The sequence below is a fragment of the Cryptomeria japonica genome, chromosome 11 (genome assembly GCF_030272615.1).
Source record: "Cryptomeria japonica chromosome 11, Sugi_1.0, whole genome shotgun sequence".
NCBI lineage: Eukaryota > Viridiplantae > Streptophyta > Pinopsida > Cupressales > Cupressaceae > Cryptomeria > Cryptomeria japonica.
This window is the reverse complement of record NC_081415.1, coordinates 492532767-492557693: the sequence shown is the minus strand read 5'-3', so window position 1 is coordinate 492557693 and position 24927 is coordinate 492532767. Positions and strand designations below refer to the sequence as shown.

At 34.2% G+C, this 24927-nt stretch overlaps 1 protein-coding gene across 1 annotated transcript in view; it reads right to left on the bottom strand.

Annotated features, from left to right (window-relative positions):
* LOC131068296 (tubulin gamma chain) overlaps positions 1-15049 on the bottom strand; it is a 104743-nt gene extending 89694 nt beyond the window's left edge. Inside the window, exons 1-4 of the mRNA XM_059213940.1 lie at positions 14743-15049; positions 10607-10854; positions 2775-2975; position 1450 (exon numbers count right to left, since the gene is read on the bottom strand). Coding sequence (XP_059069923.1) covers position 1450; positions 2775-2975; positions 10607-10735 — 331 coding nt within the window. The 5' untranslated portion in view covers positions 10736-10854; positions 14743-15049. The remainder of the gene's footprint in view (positions 1-1449; positions 1451-2774; positions 2976-10606; positions 10855-14742) is intronic.
* Positions 15050-24927: the final 9878 nt, after the last annotated feature.

Sequence of the window (24927 nt, the reverse complement as noted above, 5' to 3'; positions counted from 1 at the left end):
ATTAAATACTGTTTTTTATTATAATAACACAAAAACGGGTTTTTTTTTTTAAACGATCTATAAAGGATATTAATAAAAGATATTAAATAAATTTAAAAATATATAAATTCTTAATTAATATCAATAAATTTGTTAATATTTCAGAATTTTGTACTTAATTTACAGGTTGACCATGCACAAAATCACAAACTATATTGTAAATTTGTAATTGACATTTTGACAACCGTTACCATCTAGTTATTATTTATGTTGTGGTATGTTTTGTGCAATGTAATCAGCAATATGAATATAAACAACAAAAATCTATTTTTTACAATTCATGTGTTGAAGTTTCTATTTTATTTGCCTACAATATTTCTATGCTATGGAAATGCCCTTCAATATAAAAAAAAGTAGTTTTTGATAGTTTTTCTGCAATTTTTTACAATTTTTTATAAATCCGATTTTTTCCCGATTTTTTCATTGTACTTTTGGTTTGCCAATTAATTCCCCAAATGATTAATGCTACTATGGTATGCATCATGAAATCTTGTTGTGTCTTCCTCTAGATAGGTTGTTCTTCCTCAATATCTTCAGTTGTTTCCTTGTCAAGAAATTTAACCCTGAAGGTCATGGTATTAGTTGAAACTCTCCCACCATTAGCTGAAGCTTTTTCACCACCAGCTGAAGCTTTTCCTCCACCTGAACTGCTGCCTTCAGCATCATTCTGAATGGGCCTATCAGCACTTAGTTGCTGGCTCATTCCTCTTAAAAGTTGAACTATCTCCCTCATGGCATCCCTCACGCTAGTATTAATCTCTCTAATCTCCCTAATGAAATCTTGGGGATTTGCCTCTTCCCTATCACCCATTGCCTTCTTCTTTTCCCTTTTGTGTCTTTGATCCCTATCACTCATCAAACCACAGGCTGGCACAAAAGATGGCTCTGATACCATTAAAATACACTAGTGCGTTGAAATTGAAAAAAAACTCTTAACATTTTAGATAATTACAGCAATAGTCCTGAAATAGAAATTAAGGCTTGCAACCTCAACTTGGGGCCATCAAAATAAATGTCGATATTTCTGTATTCCCAGAATATATTTATATAAATGCTCGCAATGAAAATTAATACATGGAGCTAGCAAACATTGATGAATCATCAATTTCTTTTAGAATACACAGAGTTCTGCTTATAAGCCCTTGGTGACTGGCAATCTAAGTCTCAATACAACCTACAGCCTGCTTCTTTACAATTAATGCAAACATGTAATATTCAGACCATAAAATCATTCAGTTTGTAGCAGAAAACTCATACTGTGTATTTGCTGCTTATTATTGGCCCTGGATTGAATATCCTTGGGGTTCCTTGGCACAATTCCCTTCAGCTACGATATTTCCTGCAATCTGATGTTCCCCTCCTGCCTGGCATCGACTCCTTACAGGTCCCTGAGGTTGATGTCTCAGAGACCCTGGAACAGCAAGTAGCAAGGTTTTTGTCTTACTACTACAGACCTCTTAGGTTGAGGTCTGAGAAGGTATATGCATTTAATTAATGCATGGCAAACTAAAATTTCTTCGATGCCCCTAACAGCTCCCCAGCCACACATATAAATACAAAATACTGGTCGGTTAAGGGATAACTGTCCTAGGTCAGCCTGAGAGCCGACTCAATACAAAATTTATTTAATTATTTATTGAACACACTTTCTCCTAGGTCGGCCCAAAACAACTTATTAAAATATTTAATAATTTCATTCATTAATTTTATTTATTTAATTAAAATAAGCAAATAGATGACCTGGCCAACCTGGGTCTAGCCGGGGTCATTACATCAATGGAGTGTGCCAATAAGAACAATACAATAAAAGTGAGATCTTATGGTGTGACACACACCAATACAAAGAGTGTCAAAGTCAAATTTAAAACACTAGAAAAAGTGTATAAATGTGAAAAAGAGTGCACAAATACAAAGGGTGTACAAGTAAACTGAAAAACATGTCAAAAATTGCACCAAATGATCCTAAATGCATGCCTCTCCAAAGTGTGGACAAGCTTTATTAAAGGAAAAATTCTTCAGAGTTTTCAATGAAGTTACAATAGGTTTTTCAAGTGATTTCAGCAGGTTTTAAGTGTTACATAAGAGGGGTTCATCCTTATTTTTCATACCCAAACACTAGCAGAATTTACCATATGTTTTTAGTCATCACATATACAACAGTTATCAGCGGGGTTTAATCATTCTCAGACAAAGGTAGAGCAAGGCTGATTCTGGTAGGTTTTGACAGAGATATCCCAGTCTTTCCATCATTATAAAGTTTTGTGCCGATTTCAGAAACTTTCCATAAGCACCATGAAATAGAACTTGTTGCAGGTTCAATATTGGCACATCATTCTTTTGCCTCTATTTTTGAACATTCACAGCAGGATTATAATTAGATTTTTTAGTGTTTGTCTTCCTTTCCAGTAGTTTTCAGCAAATTTCAGTCATTGTTCTTATAAGGCACTGAGAATTAAATCTTTTACCTCACTTTTCATTCTAGCACCAAGGTATTTCAAGGCCATCAGTTATACTTTTCATTTAATTCCTATGTCATTCCCATGAGATAAAATAGTCATTATCCTAAGGTTCACATATTTGACATTTGCTAACAACTAATAAGTGAATCCAAGTCGACGGAAGACTATTAGAGTGCAAAACAACACAGCTGATAATACAATTCGTAAACTCTTCTAGGATGACAATATAAAAACACAACATACAACTTATCAGGAATCATTCAATGAGTGATGAACCTGGTGATATCCGCTTGCCCAGTTATTTCCTGCTCCTCCTCCATGATCAGATAAATATATGTTTTCATGATTATAAAGATTTCGGTAGTCACTGTTTTGAATGCCATTTATAACTCTAGGCTCCAAATCCATCAAAAGGGCTCGTGGAATGTAGTGTTCATCATCTGCTTGATAAAAGAACACATCTTTTCTATCACCTCCCTGTAAAATAAAAAATGCTTGTCAGAACCAAGGATTGATCAAAAGGCAAGTAATGGCTGAATTACCCTCACTAAGATTGCATAAGTAAAATGCCTAAGGAATTTTTACAAGGAAAGTGAATAGGGAAAAAACTGATGGGATACTGAAAAACACTGTATGGTCAAGGGTAAGTAGAATGCTCAAGGGTAAGTAGAATGCTTAAGGGGAAGAAGAGTGCACTTGGAATTGTCAAGGGATCAAATTCAGCATGACTTTATACTCATCCTAAGCTTTAAAAAACGAGAAATGTGGAAAGAATGACAAACAACCCAGGGCAAGGGAATCAAAATTGCTTGGCATACAAAACAGTGATATCAATAAAATATAAAAGTAGAACATTAAAATCCAAACAATTTCAGAAGATTTTAAACACAAACATAAAATTTAGCATAAATTTCCAAAAAATTTATGTAATCCCCAATTTTACTTTTATGATTTTGATTATATGCAAGTAAAACTTCAAATTGTATTAAACCCAACAATAACACCATAGCATTTTTCTGCAGATCAAAAGTCAAATCCAACATCTATCCTTGCCAATAACGGTCCAATATGTGTGATGAAGCATGCATGCTATCCTATTAACTATATAGTCTATGCCATATAACAGAACAAGATGAGCTAGCTTATATCCCAATAAATAATAATATCCAACTCAAAATTATCTAGCAGATGCCCCTTTGCAAAGCAAGTGACCTGTACAGAACTTTCAGCAGCTCCGTCACTATGCCACACTGCCTCTTCTGCTCTGAAACACATCAAAAGGACCTAGACCACAATAGGAAACTCATTGTTGCTATTATCTATATAGCCTCAGCAATTCCAGATCATAATCATACCCGATTTGTAATCAAGCTCTGTGCAACCCAAAAGATGAAATGGACAAAAATTGCAATGCAAATGCATATTCCTTGAAATGTGGCAATAGTGTTGTACCCTCCTTTCATCTTAATTACTCGCATTTTATAATTAAATGATTAAATCTTGCTGAAATTGTGTAAGAGGTAAGGGGAATCGCCTTGATTTAATGGACAGTAAATTGGGAATTTCAAGGGAATGAAAATACCAATCAATTGCACTTTTTCCCTTTGATCTTCATGTTGTTCGAAAAAAAGAAAAAAAAATGGCATCAAGTATAAGTGTGAGCGGATCTTAATATGGACACTCATAAAATATAGAGACTAATATTCTTTTCTTTTTGAAGTTCCATGATATGTTGTACACCTACAGGAAAAAAAAACTTATATAGTCATTTTTCATGTCCAAACACAAGCCATTTCTTGTCCAATTAGTCACTACAGGATCATTGCCACCTAAGTTCATTAATGTTGTGTTCTTGAATTCTTATCAGCATCATTGTATAGCCAATGCCAGACAATTTCCAATGCATCAGCTCAGACAAAGAACAGAACTTGAGGAGAGCCAAAATTGTCTAAGTCATGAAAAGTTGGCATCCCGGAGCACCAATACACTAGACCACCAAAAATTAAGTGGAGAAGTTGGTGTCCGATTGCATTAAAACATGCCAATACACTAAAGTGCCAAAGAATGAGTTTTGAGTGAAAAAGTGGCACTTCAGTGCTGAGGTATGTGCCAATACAATAGACCACAAAAAATGTGTTTCAAGTGAAAAGCAACACTCCAGTGTATTGGTAAATGTACTAAACTATGTCCAAACAAAAGTTAAGTAATAGATTAAAAAAATTATAATTGAAGTTTATTTTTAATTATATCAAGGGGCATGTGAAGGGTTATGTCCATTGCAGGTAAAAAAAATTAAGAGAGACCAAGCAAGGAGAACAGGCATCATTAAAAATACATTTTTATTATCTGATTATTACTCCCTGTGGGCATCGAACTATGGTTCAGTTAACCTTAGGACAAAAAGCCTCTAGGGTTTGGAATTGTAGGACGAAAAGCGATTTGATACAGAGATCACCATCGTGCAGCTCTGAGTTTAAATTAGAATATCCTTACAACTAGCAGCAGATTGTGACTTTCTAAGGGCAACTATAAGGCAGTTTACAGACAGGAAAAGGAGTTTCACTAAGTAATAAATCACTGCAGTATTTAGACAGATTAACAGCCACTCAAAGGAACTAATTTAGTCATTCTGAACTATATTCTGAGCAATAAATCTGATTTACAGAATAAACCATTATATTAAAAAAATTAAAAATAAACAGGATATCAAAAAGGGTCCAAAGTGCATGCTCTACCAAAGGGGTGCCGAAAAAAGAAAAATGCATAAATGAAAGGTTGAAAATGGCATACCAAGTCAAAAGTGTACTTTTTGCCTAAAAAGATATAAAGCAACGTATGACCCCAAAGTTTTAAGTTTGGTCTGAAATTCAATAACAAATTTGAAGAAAGCGAATAAACACTATTAAAGCAAGATCATCATTGTTGCAGGTAGAAAAGACAATTGCTTCATAATGTAAAAACAATAGTCTGCATTCTTGAGATGCAAAAAGTGTTTTTTGATCATTTGTGTAGAACATGCTTGCAAACTTTTAGCACAAACCATTTCCTCGATTTGTTTTAGATGTTAAAACATAAGATTTCAAGCTTTTAGAGTGATATGCCTAGGTAAAAGGAAATATGTAAAGAGTAAAGACAATCATCAGAGAAGTCAATCCATTCAGAATAGCTATTTTTTGCTGCTACCATCTTTCACAAGCCACTTTTATTTGAAGAAATCTAGAAACAATTTCTGTTAAGCATTTAAGTATTTAGATATTGCTTGGTTTTCAAACAATCTATTTTGGGCAAATCCTTTAATTAATATACTTTTTATATTTATCTTCAATATATTGCACTGCCATGTAAAATATGCAATTGATTGATTCCATCTTTGCAAAAACTTATTAATTAGTATGTTGTGCACTTAGATTGAAGCGAATGTTAATTTTGTGCCTACTTGTTGCTGAGATTGTTGTTCAAATTAATTTGTGTGACTTTGTCTATGTGCTTTGTCACTTGAATATAGTTCAATAATAAATGCAGAATTTGCCTTGCAGTTTTTATTTATTTTAGTGTTTGCAACTGTGTATGTGACTCCAACATTTAACTCATCATATATTCTGTTTGTTTTCAATCCAATTCAGTTCTTTTGTTGTACTCGTTCTTTATGGTTTCTGGTTTGGCTAGAAAGTGTGAGAGTTTGTTGGTTGTCATAGGTTAGGTTATAAAATCATAAAATATGTCATCTTGTCTAGAAGATTTGTTTGATCTTGTGCATATACTCGAGAACAAAAAGATAGGTCTTTTCTTTAATTTGACCTGCAGAATTATGTCATTCATATTCTTAAAAATTAATGTTTATCCCTGGAAATTCTAAGGATTATTTTAGCATTTTGATGCAAGGTGTAGGAGTAGATAGGTGACTCCTCAACACCCGCAAAATCCTGCAAGACCAAAGCAACTTCCACAAGAGAGAATGGAAAGATAACTTGCAATATAAGGATGCATAAAATGATTGATTGAATATAAAAAATACAATGAGATGTCTTGTTTATAAAAGACAATGAGTGATGTAGCATGAACAACTAACATGACACAAATATTAAACGCCTAATGCAAATATTAAATGACAAGGTAACTAAAAATAAATAAGAATTACAAGACCCCATCATAACTAACTTTTAGAAATGACACCGAAGCCCTATGTTAATTTAACCTATGAATATATCCCCTAACTAGGAAATTACAAGGTACAAGACCTTGACTAGGTACTAGACATTGTTCATTTTAACACAAGGGAGCTTCTCCTTCTAAGATGAAGAAAAGTTCATGCTTACACATTGTTACAGTTTTTGTTGTCCTCTAAGGAATAAATTAAAATGCTAACATGATACACTACATAAATTCTGAACATGGGAAGTTAATATTATCAGTTGCTTAGTATGGGAGGATTGCCTATTAACATTCAGAGTCTCAATTGTTTTCGCAGGAAAGAGCCATGAACTAGAAAGAAGATAAGAGTAGAGGGCGAAATTTTAATTGTTTTCCCCAACTCTCTGAATTGATTGTGGGCAAAATTTGTAGTTGTGGAAGATTCATCTTAGAAAGAATGTGTTTTCAAGTTGTGTTTGTAATATGTAACTTGACTGCATTAATAAAGGTTCGTTCTGGTATTGAAGGGGAATGAATTAGATAATTCATTTGCTTTTATTTTCCACTTGTATGGTCAACTAAATATATAGTGTGATACAGAAAACTCCTCTAAATAATAATAGGTGAACTCTTCTAAGTTGCACTAAAAACTTCTTACCAATGAACAAAGCAGCACTGCAGGCAGATTCAGACATGAAACATTTATAACAGCCATGAAACTTCCTTTTATGCATCTAAGATTTAGAAGTAGAAGCATGTCAGAATTGGTTTTCTATTTGGCCCCTTCAGGATTGTTAGTGAAAATGTATTCAAATTTGCAAAATCTAAACTGGGTGTTTGATTTTCTTCATTATATACACACGGCAGAATAAGCAACTGAGCTGAGCAATCGTTAATGAAATTTAAGCTCAGATATTTCTCCTAAACTCCATCAATCTTGAGAGCCTCTTACTTTCTCGGAAATACTAGAATAGATAGATTATGCCTATCAATGTCCATATCCTCATTCCCCAACCTGTTTTGGAAGGATTGAAAGTACTTATGTTTATCAATGTTCTTGGCCAGAATTTACCTTTACAATTAGATATTGTTGTTTCCAACAGATGTATATATATCCTGTTAATCCTTAATGCTTATTCCTCCAATTTGGCGTTTTCTACTGAGTTGCCAGTATAAGTTTGGGTTTGGGTGTGGCTTTCAGATTCAGGTACAGGGGTGTGCCAACTTTTCTGGGCCTGGAGTTCAGTACAACTTATGTACAGACATACAAAAATATTAAAAACTATAGCCAATAATAAGAGCCAATGGTTAGACCAATAATGCACAGGCAAACTCAAATAAATAATCATATTGCACTTCATCAAGAGCATTAAAATCATCAGGTGGTTCATTACAACCACTAACAAATGCCACTACAATACCACTACTAGCCACATTTTGTGGCCCACTCTTCACTGATGAGTCAACTAATTAAATTTAAGTGAATGAATCATCCAAATCAGAATGCACTGATTCTACATTCCTCATTGCCCCTTCCTTAAGAAGTTGGAATGCACGGACCAATTCCTCTGCCTTTTTCACAGCTAGTTCATAACAGTTAATTGAGTAAATAAAAGAGTATGTGCTTCAAGTCACTCTTGTGGATAAGTCTATTAGACTTCAGCTCTTAGCTTTGTTTCTTTTCCAGGTATAAGACCTCATCCAGCCAGCACTAATATTCAACATTGTACATGTATTTAAATTAATAAAGAGCGCATAACACATTTAGCAGCATATTTATCTTGCCTTTTACACTATTTGCATAAGTTTTCTCCTGTATGTCCTGAGTTATAGGTCTTAGGGCTTTAAGCTCAGCTTGCACACTGGGGTTTACAGTTTGTAGAATTGTTCATATGTAAAAGAAAGGGAGACCATTAACATAGTTTAGTTGATACTTGATACATTATAATGTAGTGCTTTGTTTGGTTATTTCACTATTATAGTTCAAGTCATTTTATTATTGTGAAGATTAAGTCCCTAACACAACTGAGACAATGTTTGTAACAAGGCCCTAGTCAAAGCAACCTGATCTTTAGGGGTCATGATTAAGAAAATAATATGCACTGCATCCGAAACAGGAAAACTCATTAATCCAGAGAATTTTTTAATTTATTTAGGAAAACAAGTACCACTACAAGGAACCCTCTCATTGTTAAACACCACTTGTTTATATTACTACACAATATAGTTCCTAGGTTAAAGCCCCATAGCCATATCCTATTGCCCACAAAGTGTTGTTTCATAATCATTATTTTTGGTTACAGGGATACTACCTGCATATAGAAAGTGAGGGCAACAAATTAGTGCTGATTTCCAACACATGAATGAAGATAAACATCAAGTAATTTTAGCCATATGAATTAATGCTCTATGAAAGCTTGATGGCGGTCATATCATATAAGGTCTTATAACTATCAATCACAAGCATATCCTGCAGTGACCACATTGTGTGTTAACAGCCTGAACATGGTTCTCTTGCTTCCATATGTGTGTGCATGTTGTACACAGGTCCTCTTTCACTACATACACAACCTCTTTGACATCACATTATAACTCTTCATAATTCTGCATCTGGATCATCTATTGCTTACTAGCTATTAAATTATCTTCTAGGTTCAAACATATTTGCTTGCAGTTTCTAAGAGTGATACATGTTCAATCAGAAGGGTATACAAATGTAATATGGTGGACAAATATCAAATTTATTAACTCGGATTTACATGGATCTCTATCGACAATGATGTCACCAGCCATCCACCCATGGTGCACATGCCATATACCCTGCTAGAATGCTGCATTGTTAAACATTCAATCCAAGATTATGCATGTGAAATTTCATAAAGTGTCAAGATTAAGGTGGTCAAGTTGATTCCATTTAATAAATGCAAGGCATGGTCCAGTGAAATGAGTTTAGAAAAGTCAGATGCGTAGGTCAAACCTTATACACAAAGCATAAGTTGACACTTTAAAACCTAGACAGCATAGACAGGTCCATTAGGTTGCTCAACAGAGAAGACTATGTATACCATCACATAACAGATATCCAATGCATTGTTGCCAGAATTAGCCCAAGACTTGTCGGTGCATACTATCATTTTGTTCCTTACCTATATTTATTTTCATTGTGTTCCCTACCCATATTTATTTTCATTTTATTCATAAGTTGCAATTGAAATGCATGATATTAGAAGTGCTAGTACTGACTCGAAACATTTATCCTTGGACTTCTACCTGTCTTCTCTCACATTATTGCCTTAGTCTGGAGCTATTCAAATGGAAGGATTCAATGTGTCAATCATTATATTAACACATAATTACTTTTGAGATTGTGTTTTACTCATATGCTTGGTAATGCTGTATTATTAGTGCCAGCACACCCATTTGTTTGACCTGGGTGCATTTCCAAGCGCCAGCCATATTACTTTATAAGAAGTTTTTCCCACCCAGACTGTATGATGCCTGATGTCCCTCTCTATGCAAAAAATTCATCCTTATCTGTAGCCATACTTCCAAGCTGCAGTTCAGTTATTCATTTTCAAACAGTTTTAACAGCTTCCTTCAAATTTTTATCCATCAAAATTACAAATCCAGAAAAACCAAGAAAAAGATTAGTAAATAGCAAGTTTGGACAAACCAACATAGCTATGGCATGAAAACAAAAGGAATGACATCAAATACAATGCAATTTTAGTTTAAAACATTTTTAGTTCCACAAATTGGTGTTGCACTCATTGTAAGAAGTGGATCAGTTAAGACTCAAACCTAGAACCAACCAAAACAATAGCACCACAAAAGTTCTTACCACCTCCAATCTAATGAAAAATTAAATTCCGAACCTAGTTACATACAAAGAATATTTTGCAACAGATGCTCCCATAACTGAAAGAGAAAGTAAATTGTGATAAAATTATTAATTAAAATAAGGTAGATAGAGATGCCTGTGTAGCAAAATCTTCAAGAATGCCTTCTTTGCTGATGCCGTGTTCAAGGCAGAGCTGCTTCCAGAACTCCATACCGATCTGGTTTCCACATTGCCCCACTTGCAGTGTTATGATCTCCCGAGGCATTTTTCTTTTTCTCTTGGAAAGCAAAAACAAGAGGGAAACCTCAAGCTGCAGGAGCCACTTCAAATTGCAATTGAAACTAGTGTCGCGTAGCAACTATTCCCTGCTATTGTAACTATTCCCTGCTATTGCACCACAATTGAAAATTACTATGTGTATTGAATAATGAGCTCTGTAAAACTCACAAAATGTTATATGAAGAGTTACAATGGTTAAAAATGTAAATAAATATTTTAGAAGTATTTGCTGGTCAGAACCACATTAATATTATACTAAAGCAAACTTGACTTATTTATAAATATTTTTTTTTTAAAGGATATGATGATAATGATATTCAATTTAAAGAACACAAAAATTAAGATGGAAAGTAAATGTGTGTATCGAAGTTTTTTAAATAGTTTGAACATATTACTTACAAATTCGTTCTCAAAAATAGAAATGCTACAACTCTCTTTCATTAAAAGAAGGTATATGATACTCAATGCCATTGTAATAATCCATAAAATTATAGTAATTGAAAAGATGTGTCAACTACCTATAATATCCTATTTACAAGAGAATGATATAGTCAAACAACTGAAAACTTATCCCTACATCTAAGTTGAAGAGTACATTGAAGTCCCTTACCACCAATGCTATAGCTAAAAAATTCCAACTTTCACTAAGGCGAAGTCAAGAAGCCGGCATTGCAAATGAAATTTAGATGTCAAATATCAGTGGGAACTTACAAAATTACTAGTCAAGTGTCCAACTTCTAATGTTTTTAGTTTAATTATACTTTAAGAAAAAAGAAAACATGGTTCCACTTCCAACAACACTCTGTTGCTCTTACAATTAAGAAAATTATTGTTAGTGGCAAGATCAAATTTGTTATTTCAATATATCAGTAAAATGCAAAGAAAAACATTTTTTATGTCTCCATTAAAATATTTTTTTAATATATCCCTGAATTTAGAAAAAGAATAATTTGAAGTGTATCCTTGTTCGGGGGATTTCGGGATTAAATGGTCAACCTGTTAATAGAACCAAGATCAGATGGATTCCTCCTCCCAATAGAGAATTCAATTTGAACTTCAATAGTGCATCTAGAGGTAACCCAAGATTGTTAGGTGCAGGTTGTGTCATCAGAGGCTCGCAAAGGAAAATAGTTGTATCTAGTATCTACATTGAAAAAGCTACAATTAAGGACCAATAACGAAGCAGAGGCTGAGGCACGCCTCATTGGACTATCACTGGTTAACACATGAAACATAAATAAAATTTGTATCCATGTGAGCATTTATCTCACCAAACAAGCCAAATAAATCAATGTTTTGGCAGTTCCACGACAATTTGAAAGGGACTAACTTCAAGATATCATAGTTGAATGCTAAAACAAGATATCAAGGAAAAATTTTACGTCAGAGTATTACAAAATATATAGCCATGTGATAATGAAAAGTGGAACTGATATAAAACAGAATTGATATAATGAAAAGTAACTCATGAAGATTCAATAAGCTGTAACTTACAGTTGCATTCTAAGACAAGATATCCAAGAAACATTCCACTTCAGAGTGTTCAGAAATGCACGGCCCCGCATTAATGAAAACTGGAACCAATATCTAACTGCATCATTATAATGAAAAGAAACTCACATAATGATAAAACTCTTTACTCACAAATATTCAAGGGTAAAATATTCAAGCAGTTGAATTCAACACCGAGTTAAATTCATGTACATATACAAACATTAAGGGCAAACATAGACCCTAAAAATATATCTCCAAACACCAAAAGCATCAAACTCATAGACAAGCAAAACCATGACTAAGAATCAAGAAAAAAAAAAACCATGGGCTAAACAACGCAAAAAAAATAAAAACACAAACACACCAAAAGCATAGTATATTCTAAATCCAAAATAGAAGGATCAACTAAAGCATTACTAAAATAGAAAGATAAAATCCTTAACAACACAGTACAAATGCTAACCCTTTCCTATCTATCTTCCCTCTTGAAAAGCAAAAAACTTGGTACCATATTTAGTGCAACCACTACAACTGTCATTAACAAGCCCTTGATCCACTAATTTCATGGATCAGCCATAGCTGTTGCCTGTACAATAATAAAGCAACCCTAGTACATAACCCTTTCAACATCATTGCCTGAGACCCCACAACTGCCCTGTTAGATGTGTATGCAAAATGTGGAAGCATAGATGAGGCACACGAAGTGTCTAACAAAATGCCTCTAAGACGTGGTCTCATGGACCGAATGATTCCAAAATATGCACAAAATCAGTTTGTGAAAGAAGTCTCTAGAAACTTTCTAACAAATGTACCTAGCGGGTGTAAAACCACATTCAACAATCATTGCCAGCATTCTTCCCACCCATGCCAAAATAGGAGCTTTGGAACAGAGTAGGGACATCCATGAAAGCATAATGAAAGGGGTACTTAAGTCACATGTTATAGGGTAGCTACATGTTATGCATGCAGCTTGCCCTGCAAGACATGCATGCAAAATGTGGAACCACCATATTCAGGGAACAGAGACCTACACAGCACTTCAGGGCAATAGTCAATACAAAGGCTACATAAAAGATGAATGTAAAACTGATAATTGGTCAAAGACCATTAAATACACATGACTTTGTGCTTCATCTAAAATTAGTTCTGCAAAACTTCAAATCTAGTTAGAATGAGAACCGACGGCAAAATCCAATCAAACTACCATAAATCGACAGAATTTAATCTCAATAAAAATATATAAAAATAAATAAATCAAATTTAGGGGCTGTAGAATATTAGAAGGAAACCATGGAAACAAGAATTTAATTGCAGCAATCTCTTGTCTGCTTTTCGGTTTAATTTTTTTTCCTTCAAGACAACATTGTATGTACTATTACATGAGTTCACATGAAGGTATTCTGTAAATATAGTTGTATGAGATTTTCCTCGCAGGATTCATATCAGACCATTGAACAGATTTCCTCTTAAACATCGGTACAGAAAAAATCTAAAAACGCTTTATTATCTATTACAACACATGCTCTACCACATTTTAGAGAAAGAATTATGCCTACATTTCACAGTGAGGGTTTGTGCACATAATGCAATTCAGTTCACATACAATGCACAAAACACGTAAATCAAAACTCATATACTCTGTATTTCCCAAAAAACGCGAAATGAAAACAAATATACAAAAATTTAAAATCCTGAAGGATTTAAAAATACTAAAACAAATAACCCAAAGAATGCAGAATAGAACAAAGATTTGTCCTCTCTAAATGGATCTCGATTTTGTCTCCTTCATATCGAAGAGTTGCCTCAGGTGCTCTGTAATGTGACGGAAAATCTACGGCCTTTGGAAATGCGAGCAGCATTAGAAGAAAAAAAGTTCGGTTGATGTTAATTTTTTTTCAACCAGAGGTCTGCATTTGTAAAAAAACAAGTGCGCTAGTATTTTTGTGGGGTGGGATTTACTGTCATTGTTTCAGGGGTTTACAACAGCACCTAGTAGTATGCCTCCCAAGTCTTCATATATACAAACCAAAGGTGTGGCGCGGGTATGTAATAGAATGATTGTGAACGTACAGTATGTTAGCAAAAGCGACAGTCTTTGAGCTCTTAGCAAGTCAATGTTTCTGATTTTGACGTTAACAACAGAGATCATTTCTATGATCATCCAATGCGTATCTTGGATTTGATACCGTCCATTCTCAATTGTACATGTAAGTGAGGTCGAAAGCTCCCAGAGAGAAACGCCTATCGGTGTAATAACAAGAACAACATAAAGCAAAATGATTCACAACCCTAAGCCTTTGCTTATCAAACAGAATAATTACATGTCTAATTTTTTAGCTCGTCAACTTATACTTTACTAGCAATCAATCGAATGAAGCAATATCAACAACGAAAACATCGAATCATCACTTTAAGCTGCAGAATAATGTTTAACGTCTTCAATTATTAAAACAAAAATACAGAACTGAAGGCCAAAACAGTATAGACATTTGCACTTACCCTTGTCGAAATTTGTTTAATTGTCTGGGAAATCGCATATCTGGATGAAATTGAAAGGGAAATCAACAAGAAGCCCGGAAGCCCCACCCTTTCCTGCAATTCATAGAACCGCTACAACTAGACCACCGATCTTACTAGAGAAACTTCAGAATTCTCGCATTTCGCTGCTAAGAAAGAAGATCGCTTCCAAAACATCAAAACAACCACTATTTCCCCCTATTTCGCAATCTTTGCCCCTCCCAGATCATGAATTCTGAAATTTTCGCTCTTAAATTTTAATTTACAATATCAGTAGAAAAGGAAAATGCTTTGTTTGGAACAAAAATCCTAGCTCTATTTTTTTAAAATTAGTTTTAAATGTTCACCAGTTTTTCTGTCTCTTGGAAAATACAACCTCAAAAAATTTGGAGGGAACTACATTTAATGGTTAGAATATATAAAGTTATATAATGAGTGGGTTTATAATAATGATACGTTAAAGGTAAGTATAAGATATCAATATATTATAGGCAGAATATTTAAAATGTGATTAGAAATTTAAATGTCGGTGTAGACACTTAAAAATAATTATTTTTAATTCCTCACATAATTAATTATGTTAAATCAAATTCTCCTCAATATTAATTAAATTAATATTGTCACTATGGTATGTGACTGATTTATTTAATAAATCAATCCCTTTCTTTATTCTTCTAAAAATTAAATCCTCACAAATCTCCCTCTTAGCTAATTAGTTTCAATTAATTAGTTAACCCACATGATTCCTACAAATCATCTTCTTAATTTATCATTAACCTAATAAAGTCTTCTAGAAACTCCCTAAACTCACTTAACCTTATTCTTCTAATTTTTAATTCCCTCCACTCATTCTCTCTCCTAGTCAAATCCTCCTACAAATCCTAATCCCACCTAACATTTCCTCTAATCCCCATCCTAGTGATTTGCTAATGGCTAATCATCATGATTAGCCACAAAGTCAACCCCTTGTCCCTTCCATCCAACCACTAGCTTTAAATGCTCTTCTCCTAGGTGAATGTGAGATTTTCGAAATCTCACATTCCTCTAGGCATCCCCTCTCCCAAGGAATTTTTAATTCCTTCTTATTCCTCCAATCCTTATGATTATCCCTTTTTGGAGAATTTTTAATTCTTCATCTCCATTCTTTAAGGAATGTCACATCTCTTGCTCCTCTCAAGGCACATTGGGAAGCCTTCCCAATGCACTTTGCTCTTCTTAAGGTACCTTGGGAGATATTCCCAATGCACCTTGAGGAGTGTGGAGACAAGAAATGTCTTTAAGGCATATCTCTTGGTCTCCACACCCACTCTTGGGTCTTGTGTGAGCTCACAAGCAATCCTAGCCCCTCATCTTGAATCCATCCTAGTCATCCATTCTTCCTCTCCTCCTCTTATACATTGAGGACTCCATCCCTTCATTTTTCATCTCCAAGTTTAGTAATCTTATGTTGTCTTTTTGAGCCTAGAAAAATCATTTTAGCATCCTTATCATGTCAAAATCATCCTACATTCACACTTAATTATCTCATCTCCATCATCTTCCAAGATCCATCTCATTTGTGCACAACATTGGAGAACCATCCACATCAAGCAAGCAAAAGGAGCACATCAAGTGGAGCATCACCAAGGGGCGCCTTCACTTCATCAAGCTCAATCCGAAGGAGAAGGTAAAATAGCAAGGTGAAATGGTCTCTTCATGATATTTTAGCATTTTTCATGTTTATTTCATTATGTTTTGATCATTTTCCCTTCTAATCTGTTTTCTCTTCTTCATTTTGGCACGCCCGGTGGGACCCACATCCCTAAGAACTAACGTTTTTTATTTTTTTTATGAGTTTTTGTGAGTTGTGAGACGCGGATTCTAGAATAGCGCGACTACAAAAAAAACAAAAAAAATCTTTGGTGGCTCTATATTTCAAGGCGAGCGCTCTATGCATTCTCCCATCTCCTCCTCATTCCTCTTCTTCTATCTTTTGTTTCTTTTCTGTTTCTGTTTAATTTTAATAATCTGTCTAACCACAGGAATTAATTAAAAATTCTGTTTCTGCGTGATCGTCATTTCTGTTTCTTTTCTGTTCCTACGCGATCCTCTTTTTTTTTAATTTAAAAAAATAAATTAAAAAATTCAAATTTGAAATCTGATCTGTTTAATTATAATCTATCTGACCGCAGTAAAGTGTGGAAGTAGGAGAGTATGCTCTTGTCTATCTAGACAATCAGAAATCCAAACCTTTGGCACTTTTCTGTTCTGTTTAGCGGGACTGTCTGCTCTGTTTAATCCATAAAATTACAGTAATTGAAAGAGATGTGTCAACTACCTATAATATCCTATTTACAAGAGAATGATATAGTCAAACAACTGAAAACTTATCCCTACATCTAAGTTGAAGAGTACATTGAAGTCCCTTACCACCAACGCTATAGCTAAAAAATTCCAACTTTCACTAAGGCGAAGTCTAGAAGTTGGCATTGCAAATGAAATTTAGGTGTCAAATATCAGTGGGAACTTACCAAATTACTAGTCAGGTGTCCAACTTCTAATGTTTTTAGTTTAATTATACTTTAAGAAAAAAGAAAACATGGTTCCACTTCCAACAAAACTTTGTTGCTCTTACAATTAAGAAAACTATTTTTAGTGGCAGGATCAAATTTGCTATTTCAATATATCAGTAAAATGCAAAGAAAAACATTTTTTATGTCTCAATTAAAATATTTTTTTAATATATCCCTGAATTTAGAAAAAGAATAATTTGAAGTGTATCCTTGTTCGGGGGATTTCAGGGTTAAATGGTCAACCTGTTAATAGAACCAAGATCAGATGGATTCCTCCTCCCAATAGAGAATTCAATTTGAACTTCAATAGTGCATCTAGAGGTAACCCAGGATTATTAGGTGCAGGTTGTGTCATCAGAGGCTCGCAAAGAAAAATAGTTGTATCTAGTATCTACATTGAAAAAGCTACAATTAAGGACCAATAACGAAGCAGAGGCTGAGGCACGCCTCATTGGACTATCACTGGTTAACACATGAAACATAAATAAAAGTTGTATCCATGTGAGCATTTATCTCACCAAACAAGCCAAATAAATCAATGTTTTGGCAGTTCCACGACAATTTGAAAGGGACTAACTTCAAGATATCATAATTGAATGCTAAAACAAGATATCAAGGAAAAATTTTACGTGAGAGTAATACAAAATATATAGCCATGTGATAATGAAAAGTGGAACTGATATAAAACTGAATTGATATAATGAAAAGTAACTCATGAAGATTCAATAGGCTGTAACTTAAAGTTGAATTCTAAGACAAGATATCCAAGAAACATTCCACTTCAAAGTGTTCAGAAATGCATGGCCTTGCATTAATGAAAACTGGAACCAATATCTAACTGCATCATTATAATGAAAAGAAACTCACATAATGATAAAATTCTTTACTCACAAATATTCAAGGGTAAAATATTCAAGCAGTTGAATTCAACACCGAGCTAAATTCATGTACATATACAAACATTAAGGGCAAACATAGACCCTAAAAATATATCTCCAAACACCAAAAGCATCAAACTCATAGACAAGCAAAACCATGACTAAGAATCAAGAAGATAAAAAAAAACCATGGGCTAAACAACGCAAAAAAAAATAAAAACACAAACACACCAAAAGCATAGTATATTCTAAATCCAAAATAGAAGGATCAACTAAAGCATTACTAAAATAGAAAGACAAAATCCTGAACAACACAGTACAAATACTCCCCCTTTCCTATCTATCTTCCCTCTTGAAAAGCAAAAAACTTGTTGCCATATTTAGTGCAACCACTACAGCTCTCATTAACAAACCCTTGATCCACTAATTTAATGGATCAACAACAGCTACTGCCTATACAATAATAAAGCAACCCCAGTACATAACCCTTTCAACATCATTGCCTGAGACCCCACAACTTCCCTGTTAGATGTGTATGCAAAATGCGGAAGCATAGATGAGGCACACGAAGTGTCTAACAAAATGCCTCTAAGACGTGGTCTCATGGACCGAATGATTCCAAAATATGCACAAAATTAGTTTGTGAAAGAAGTCTCTAGAAACTTTCTAACAAATGTACCTAGCAGGTGTAAAACCACATTCAACAATCATTGCCAACATTCTTCCCACTCATGCCAAAATAGGAGCTTTGGAATAGAGTAGGGACATCCATGAAAGCATAATGAAAGGGGTACTTAAGTCACATGTTATAGGGCAACTACATGTTATGGATGCAGCTGCCCTGCTAGATATGCATGCAAAATGTGGAACCACCATATTCAGGGAACAGAGACCTACACAGCACTTCAGGGCAATAGTCAATACAAAGGCTACATAAAAGATGAATGTAAAACTGATAATTGGTCAAAGACCATTAAATACACATGACTTTGTGCTTCATCTAAAATTAGTTCTACAAAACTTCAAATCTAGTTAGAATGAGAACCGGCGGCAAAAATCCAATCAAACTACCATAAATCGACAGAATCTAATCTCAATAAAAATATATAAAAATAAATAAATCAAATTTAGGGCTATAGAATGTTAGCAGGAAACCATGGAAACAAGAATTTAATTGCAGCAATCTCTTGTCTGCTTTTCGATTTAATTTTTTTCCTTTCAGACAACATTGTATGTACTATTACATGAGTTCACATGAAGGTATTCTGTAAATATAGCTGTATGAGATTTTCCTCGTAAGATTTATATCAGACCATTGAACAGATTTCCTCTTAAACATCAGTACAGAAAATATCTAAAAACACTTTATTATCTATTACAACACATGCTCTACCACATTTTAGAGAAAGAATTATGCCTACATTTCACAGTGAGGGTTTGAGCACATAATGCAATTCAGTTCACATACAATGCACAAAACACATAAATTAAAACTAATATACTCTATATTTCCCAATAAACGTGAAATGAAAACAAATATACAAAAATTTAAAATCCTAAAGGATTTAAAAATACTAAAACAAATAACCCAAAGAATGCAGAACAGAACAAAGATTTGTCCTCTCTAAATGGATCTCGATTCCATCTCCTTCATATCGAAGAGTTGCCTCGGGTGCTCTGTAATGTGACGGAAAATCTACGGCCTTTGGAAACGCGAGCAGCACTAGAAGAAAAAAAGTTCGGTTGATGTTAAATTTTTTTCAACCAGAGGTCTGCATTTGTAAAAAAACAAGTGCGCTAGTATTTTTGTGGGGTGGGATTTACTGTCGTTGTTTCAAGGGTTTACAGCAGCACCTAGTAGTATGCCTCCCAAGTCTGAATATATACAAACCAAATGTGTGGCGCGGGTATGTAATAGAATGCTTGTGAACGTACGGTATGTTAGCAAAAGCGACAGTCTTTGAACTCTTAGCAAGTCAATGTTTCTGATTGTGACGTTAACAACAGAGATCATTTCTATGATCATCCAATGCGTATCTTGGATTTGATACCGTCCATTCTCAAATGTACATGTAAGTGAGGTCGAAAGCCCCCAGAGAGAAACGCCTATCGGTGTAATAACAAGAACAACATAGAGCAAAATGATTCACAACCCTAAGCCTTTGCTTATCAAACAAAATAATTATGTGTCTATTTTTTTAGCTCGTCAACTTATACTTTACTAGCAATCAATCGAATGAAGCAATATCAACAACGAAAACATCGAATCATCACTTTAAGCTGCAGAATAATGTTTAACGTCTTCAACTATTAAAACAAAAATACATAACTGAAGGCCAAAACAGTGCAAACAGTTGCACTTACCCTTGTCAAAATTTGTTTAATTGTCCAAGAAATCGCATATCTGGATGAAATTGAAAGGGAAATCAACAAGAAGCCCGGAAGCCCCACCCTTTCCTGCAATTCATAGAACCGCTACAACTAGACCACCGATCTTACTGGAGAAACCTCAGAATTCTCGCTTTTCGCTGCTAAGAAAGAAGATCGCTTCCAAAACATCAAAACAACCACTATTTCCCCCAGTTTCGCAATCTTTGCCCCGCCCAGATCATGAATTCTAAAATTTTCGCTCTTAAATTTTAATTTACAATATCAGTAGAAAAGGAAAATGCTTTGTTCGGAACAAAAATCCTGGCTCTATTTTTTAAAAATTAGTTTTAAATGTTCACCAATTTTTATATCTCTTGGAAAATACAACCTCAAAAATTTGGAGGGAACTATATTTAACGGTTAGAATATATAAAGTTATATAATGAGAGGGTTTATAATAATGATACGTTAAAGGTAAGTATAAGATATCAATAGATTATAGGCAGAATATTTAAAATGAGATTAGAAATTTAAATGTCGGTGTAGACACTTAAAAATAATTATTTTTAATTATTTTTAATTCCTCACATAATTAATTATGTTAATTCAAATTCTCCTCAATATTAATTAAATTAATATTGTCACTATGGTATGTGACTGATTTATTTAATAAATCAATCCCTTTCTTTATTCTTCTAAAAATTAAATCCTCACAAATCTCTCTCTTAGCTAATTAGTTTTAATTAATTAGTTAACCCACATGATTCCTACAAATCATCTTCTTAATTCATCATTAACCTAATAAAGTCTTCTAGAAACTCCCTAAACTCACTTAACCTTATTCTTCTAATTTTTAATTCCCTCCACTCATTCTCTCTCCTAGTCAAATCCTCCTATAGATCCTAATCCCACCTAACATTTCATCTAATCCCGCTCCTAATGAGTTGTTAATGGCTAATCATCATGATTAGCCACAAAGTCAACCCCTTGTCCCTTCCATCCAACCACTAGCTTTAAATGCTCTTCTCCTAGGTGAATGTGAGATTTTCAAAATCTCACATTCCTCTAGGCATCCCCTCTCCCAAAGAATTTTTAATTCCTTCTTATTCCTCCAATCCTTATGATTATCCCTTTTTGGAGAATTTTTAATTCCTCCTCTCCATTCTTCAAGGAATGTCACATCCCTTGCTCCTCTCAAGGTACATTGGAAAGCCTTCCCAATGCACTTTGCTCTTCTCAAGGTACCTTGGGAGATCTTCCCAATGCACCTTGAGTAGTATGGAGACAAGAAATATCTTTGAGGCATATCTCTTGGTCTCCACACCCACTCTTGGGCCTCGTGTGAGCTCACAAGCAATCCTAGCCCCTCATCTTGAATCCATCCTAGCTGTCCATTCTTCCTCTCCTCCTCTTATAAATTGAGGATTTCATCCCTTCATTTTTCATCTCCAAGTTTAGTAATCTTATGCTGTCCTTTTGAGCCTAGAAAAATCATTTTAGCATCCTTATCATGTCAAAATCATCCTATATTCACACTTAATCATCTCATCTCCATCATCTTCCAAGATCCATCTCATTTGTGCACAACATTGGAGAGCCATCCACATCAAGCAAGCAAAATAAGCACATCAAGTGGAACATCACCAAGGGGCGCCTTCACTTCATCAAGCTCAATCCGAAGGAGAAGGTAAAATAGCTAGGTGAAATGGTCTCTTCATGATATTTTAGCATTTTTCATGTTTATTTCATTATGTTTTGATCATTTTCCCTTCTAATCTGTTTTCTCTTCTTCATTTTGGCACGCTTGGTGGGACCCACGTCCCTAAGAACTAACATTTTTTTTTTATGAGTTTTTGTGAGTTGTGAGATGCAGGTTCCAGAATAGCGCGACTGCAGAAAAAAAAATAAAAAATCTTTGGTGGCTCTGTATTTCAGGGCGAGCGCTCTACGCATTCTCCCATCTCCTCATTCCTCTTCTTCTATCTTCTGTTTCTTTTCTGTTTTTGTTTAATTTTAATAATCTGTCTAACAGCGGGAATTAATTTAAAATTCTATTTCTTTTTTGTTTCTGCGTGATCGTCATTTCTGTTTCTTTTCTGTTCCTACGCGATCCTCATTTTTTTTTATTTAAAAAAAAAAAAAAAAAATTCAAATTTGAAATCTGCTCTTTTTAATTATAATATGTCTGACCGTAGTAAAGTGTGGAAGTAGGAGAGTATGCTCTTGTCTATCTAGACAATCAGAAATCCAGACCCTTGACACTTTTCTGTTCTGTTTAGCGGGACTGTCTACTCTGTTTAATCTAGGATATATTTTGTGTTTGTGGAAAGTGTGGAAGTAGGAGAGTATGCTCTTGTCTATCTAGACAATCAGAAATCCAGACCTTTGACACTTTTCTATTTGTTTAGCATAACTGTTATCTACTCTGTAATAGAATGCTTGTGAACGTACGGTATGTTAGCAAAAGCGACAGTCTTTGAACTCTTAGCAAGTCAATGTTTCTGATTTTGACATTAACAACAAAGATCACTTCTATGATCATCCAATGCATATCTTGGATTTGATATTGTCCATTCTCAATTGTAAATGTAAGTGAGGTTGAAAGCTCCCAAAGAGAAACGCCTATCGACGTAATAACAAGAACAACATAAAGCAAAATGATTCACAACCCTAAGCCTTTGCTTATCAAACAGAATAATTATGTGTCTATTTTTTTAGCTCGTCAACTTATACTTTACTAGCAGTCAATCGAATGAAGCAATATCAACAACGAAAACATCGAATCATCACTTTAAGCTGCAGAATAATGTTTAACGTCTTCAACTATTAAAACAAAAATACAGAACTGAAGGCCAAAATAGTGCAGACATTTGCGCTTACCCTTGTCGAAATTTGTTTAATTGTCTGGGAAATCGCATATCTAGATGAAATTGAAAGGGAAATCAACAAGAAGCTCGGAAGCCCCACCCTTTCCTGCAATTCATAGAACTACTACAACTAGACCACTGATCTTACTGGAGAAACCTCAGAATTCTCACATTCCGCTGCTAAGAAAGAAGATTGCTTCCAAAACATCAAAACAACCACTATTTCCCCCAATTTCTCAATCTTTGCCCCGCCCAAATCATGAATTCTAAAATTTTCGCTCTTAAATTTTAATTTACAATATCAGTAGAAAAGGAAAATGCTTTGTTCGGAACAAAAATCCTGGCTCTATTTTTTTAAAATTAGTTTTAAATGTTCACCAATTTTTCTGTTTCTTGGAAAATACAACCTCAAAAAATTTGGAGATATCAACAATGTGTAAAGTTTCCTCATGAGGGACAAGAGGTCATTATAATTACAGACTCTAGCCAATATTGCAATAATCTAAAACAAACACAAGATACAAGATTTCCACATAACAGAGAATCAATATATCCTACCAAAGAAATTCAAGAAAAGTTATGGGAAACTTTTGAGAAAAAGCTCAAATTAAATGATGAAGGAATGGGAAAATATTCTTTGCATAATTTTCCACTTTCACCTAAATCATATGGAAAGCCTATAAATATCCAACCATGGATCTCAAAAAAATTAAAGGAAATGTTTAATGGAGCATTTGTTAGAGCTGGAATATTTGCAGAAGAAACTGAAGACAAGGACATTCTTGGTTGGTTGTACAAAGATGAAAATGAAACTATAGCAACAGCTGTAGAAGTCAATATTCCCATAGAGCAATATGGCAATGGTTATAAGATCATGCAAAAAATGGGATATGAAGGAAAAAGACCAATTGGTAAGCAACAATCAAGGTATTTCTGAACCTATTTGTCCTCACTCGCAATCTAAAGAAGATAAATCAGGACTTGGATAACTAAAATCAAATCAAAAGAAACATAATTATCAACAACCAAAGTGGAGAAGGAAATCAGTCTCTAAAGAAGAACAATGGCAAGAAAAGCTACATCAAGCAGCAAAAATAGTAGCCAATAAGCAAAAATAAGAAGAATATGAGAAACAACAAGAAGAACTTGCAATCAAAAGAGAAGAAGAATCTTGTAAACAAGTTCAAAGAATATGAGAAAATGCTAAATCTGAACAAGATATTCCAGAAGCAGTAAAAGCAAAGATGGCAGAAATCGGAGAACTTTTTGCCCCATACAATATTCCTATATGGTACAGTGGTGTAATCCTAGACAATAGTTCAGAGACAGATTCAAATGAATATGAGTGGGGTCCAGATGTATCATCTAGTGTATCAAGTGAAGAAAAGAATGAAGAGAAAACAACTATCACAAATGAAGACTTGTCTTTTACAAAACAAAATATAGAGTTAGAAAGAAGACAAGAAGAACTCAGAATCCAGAGAAAAGAGGCATATACAA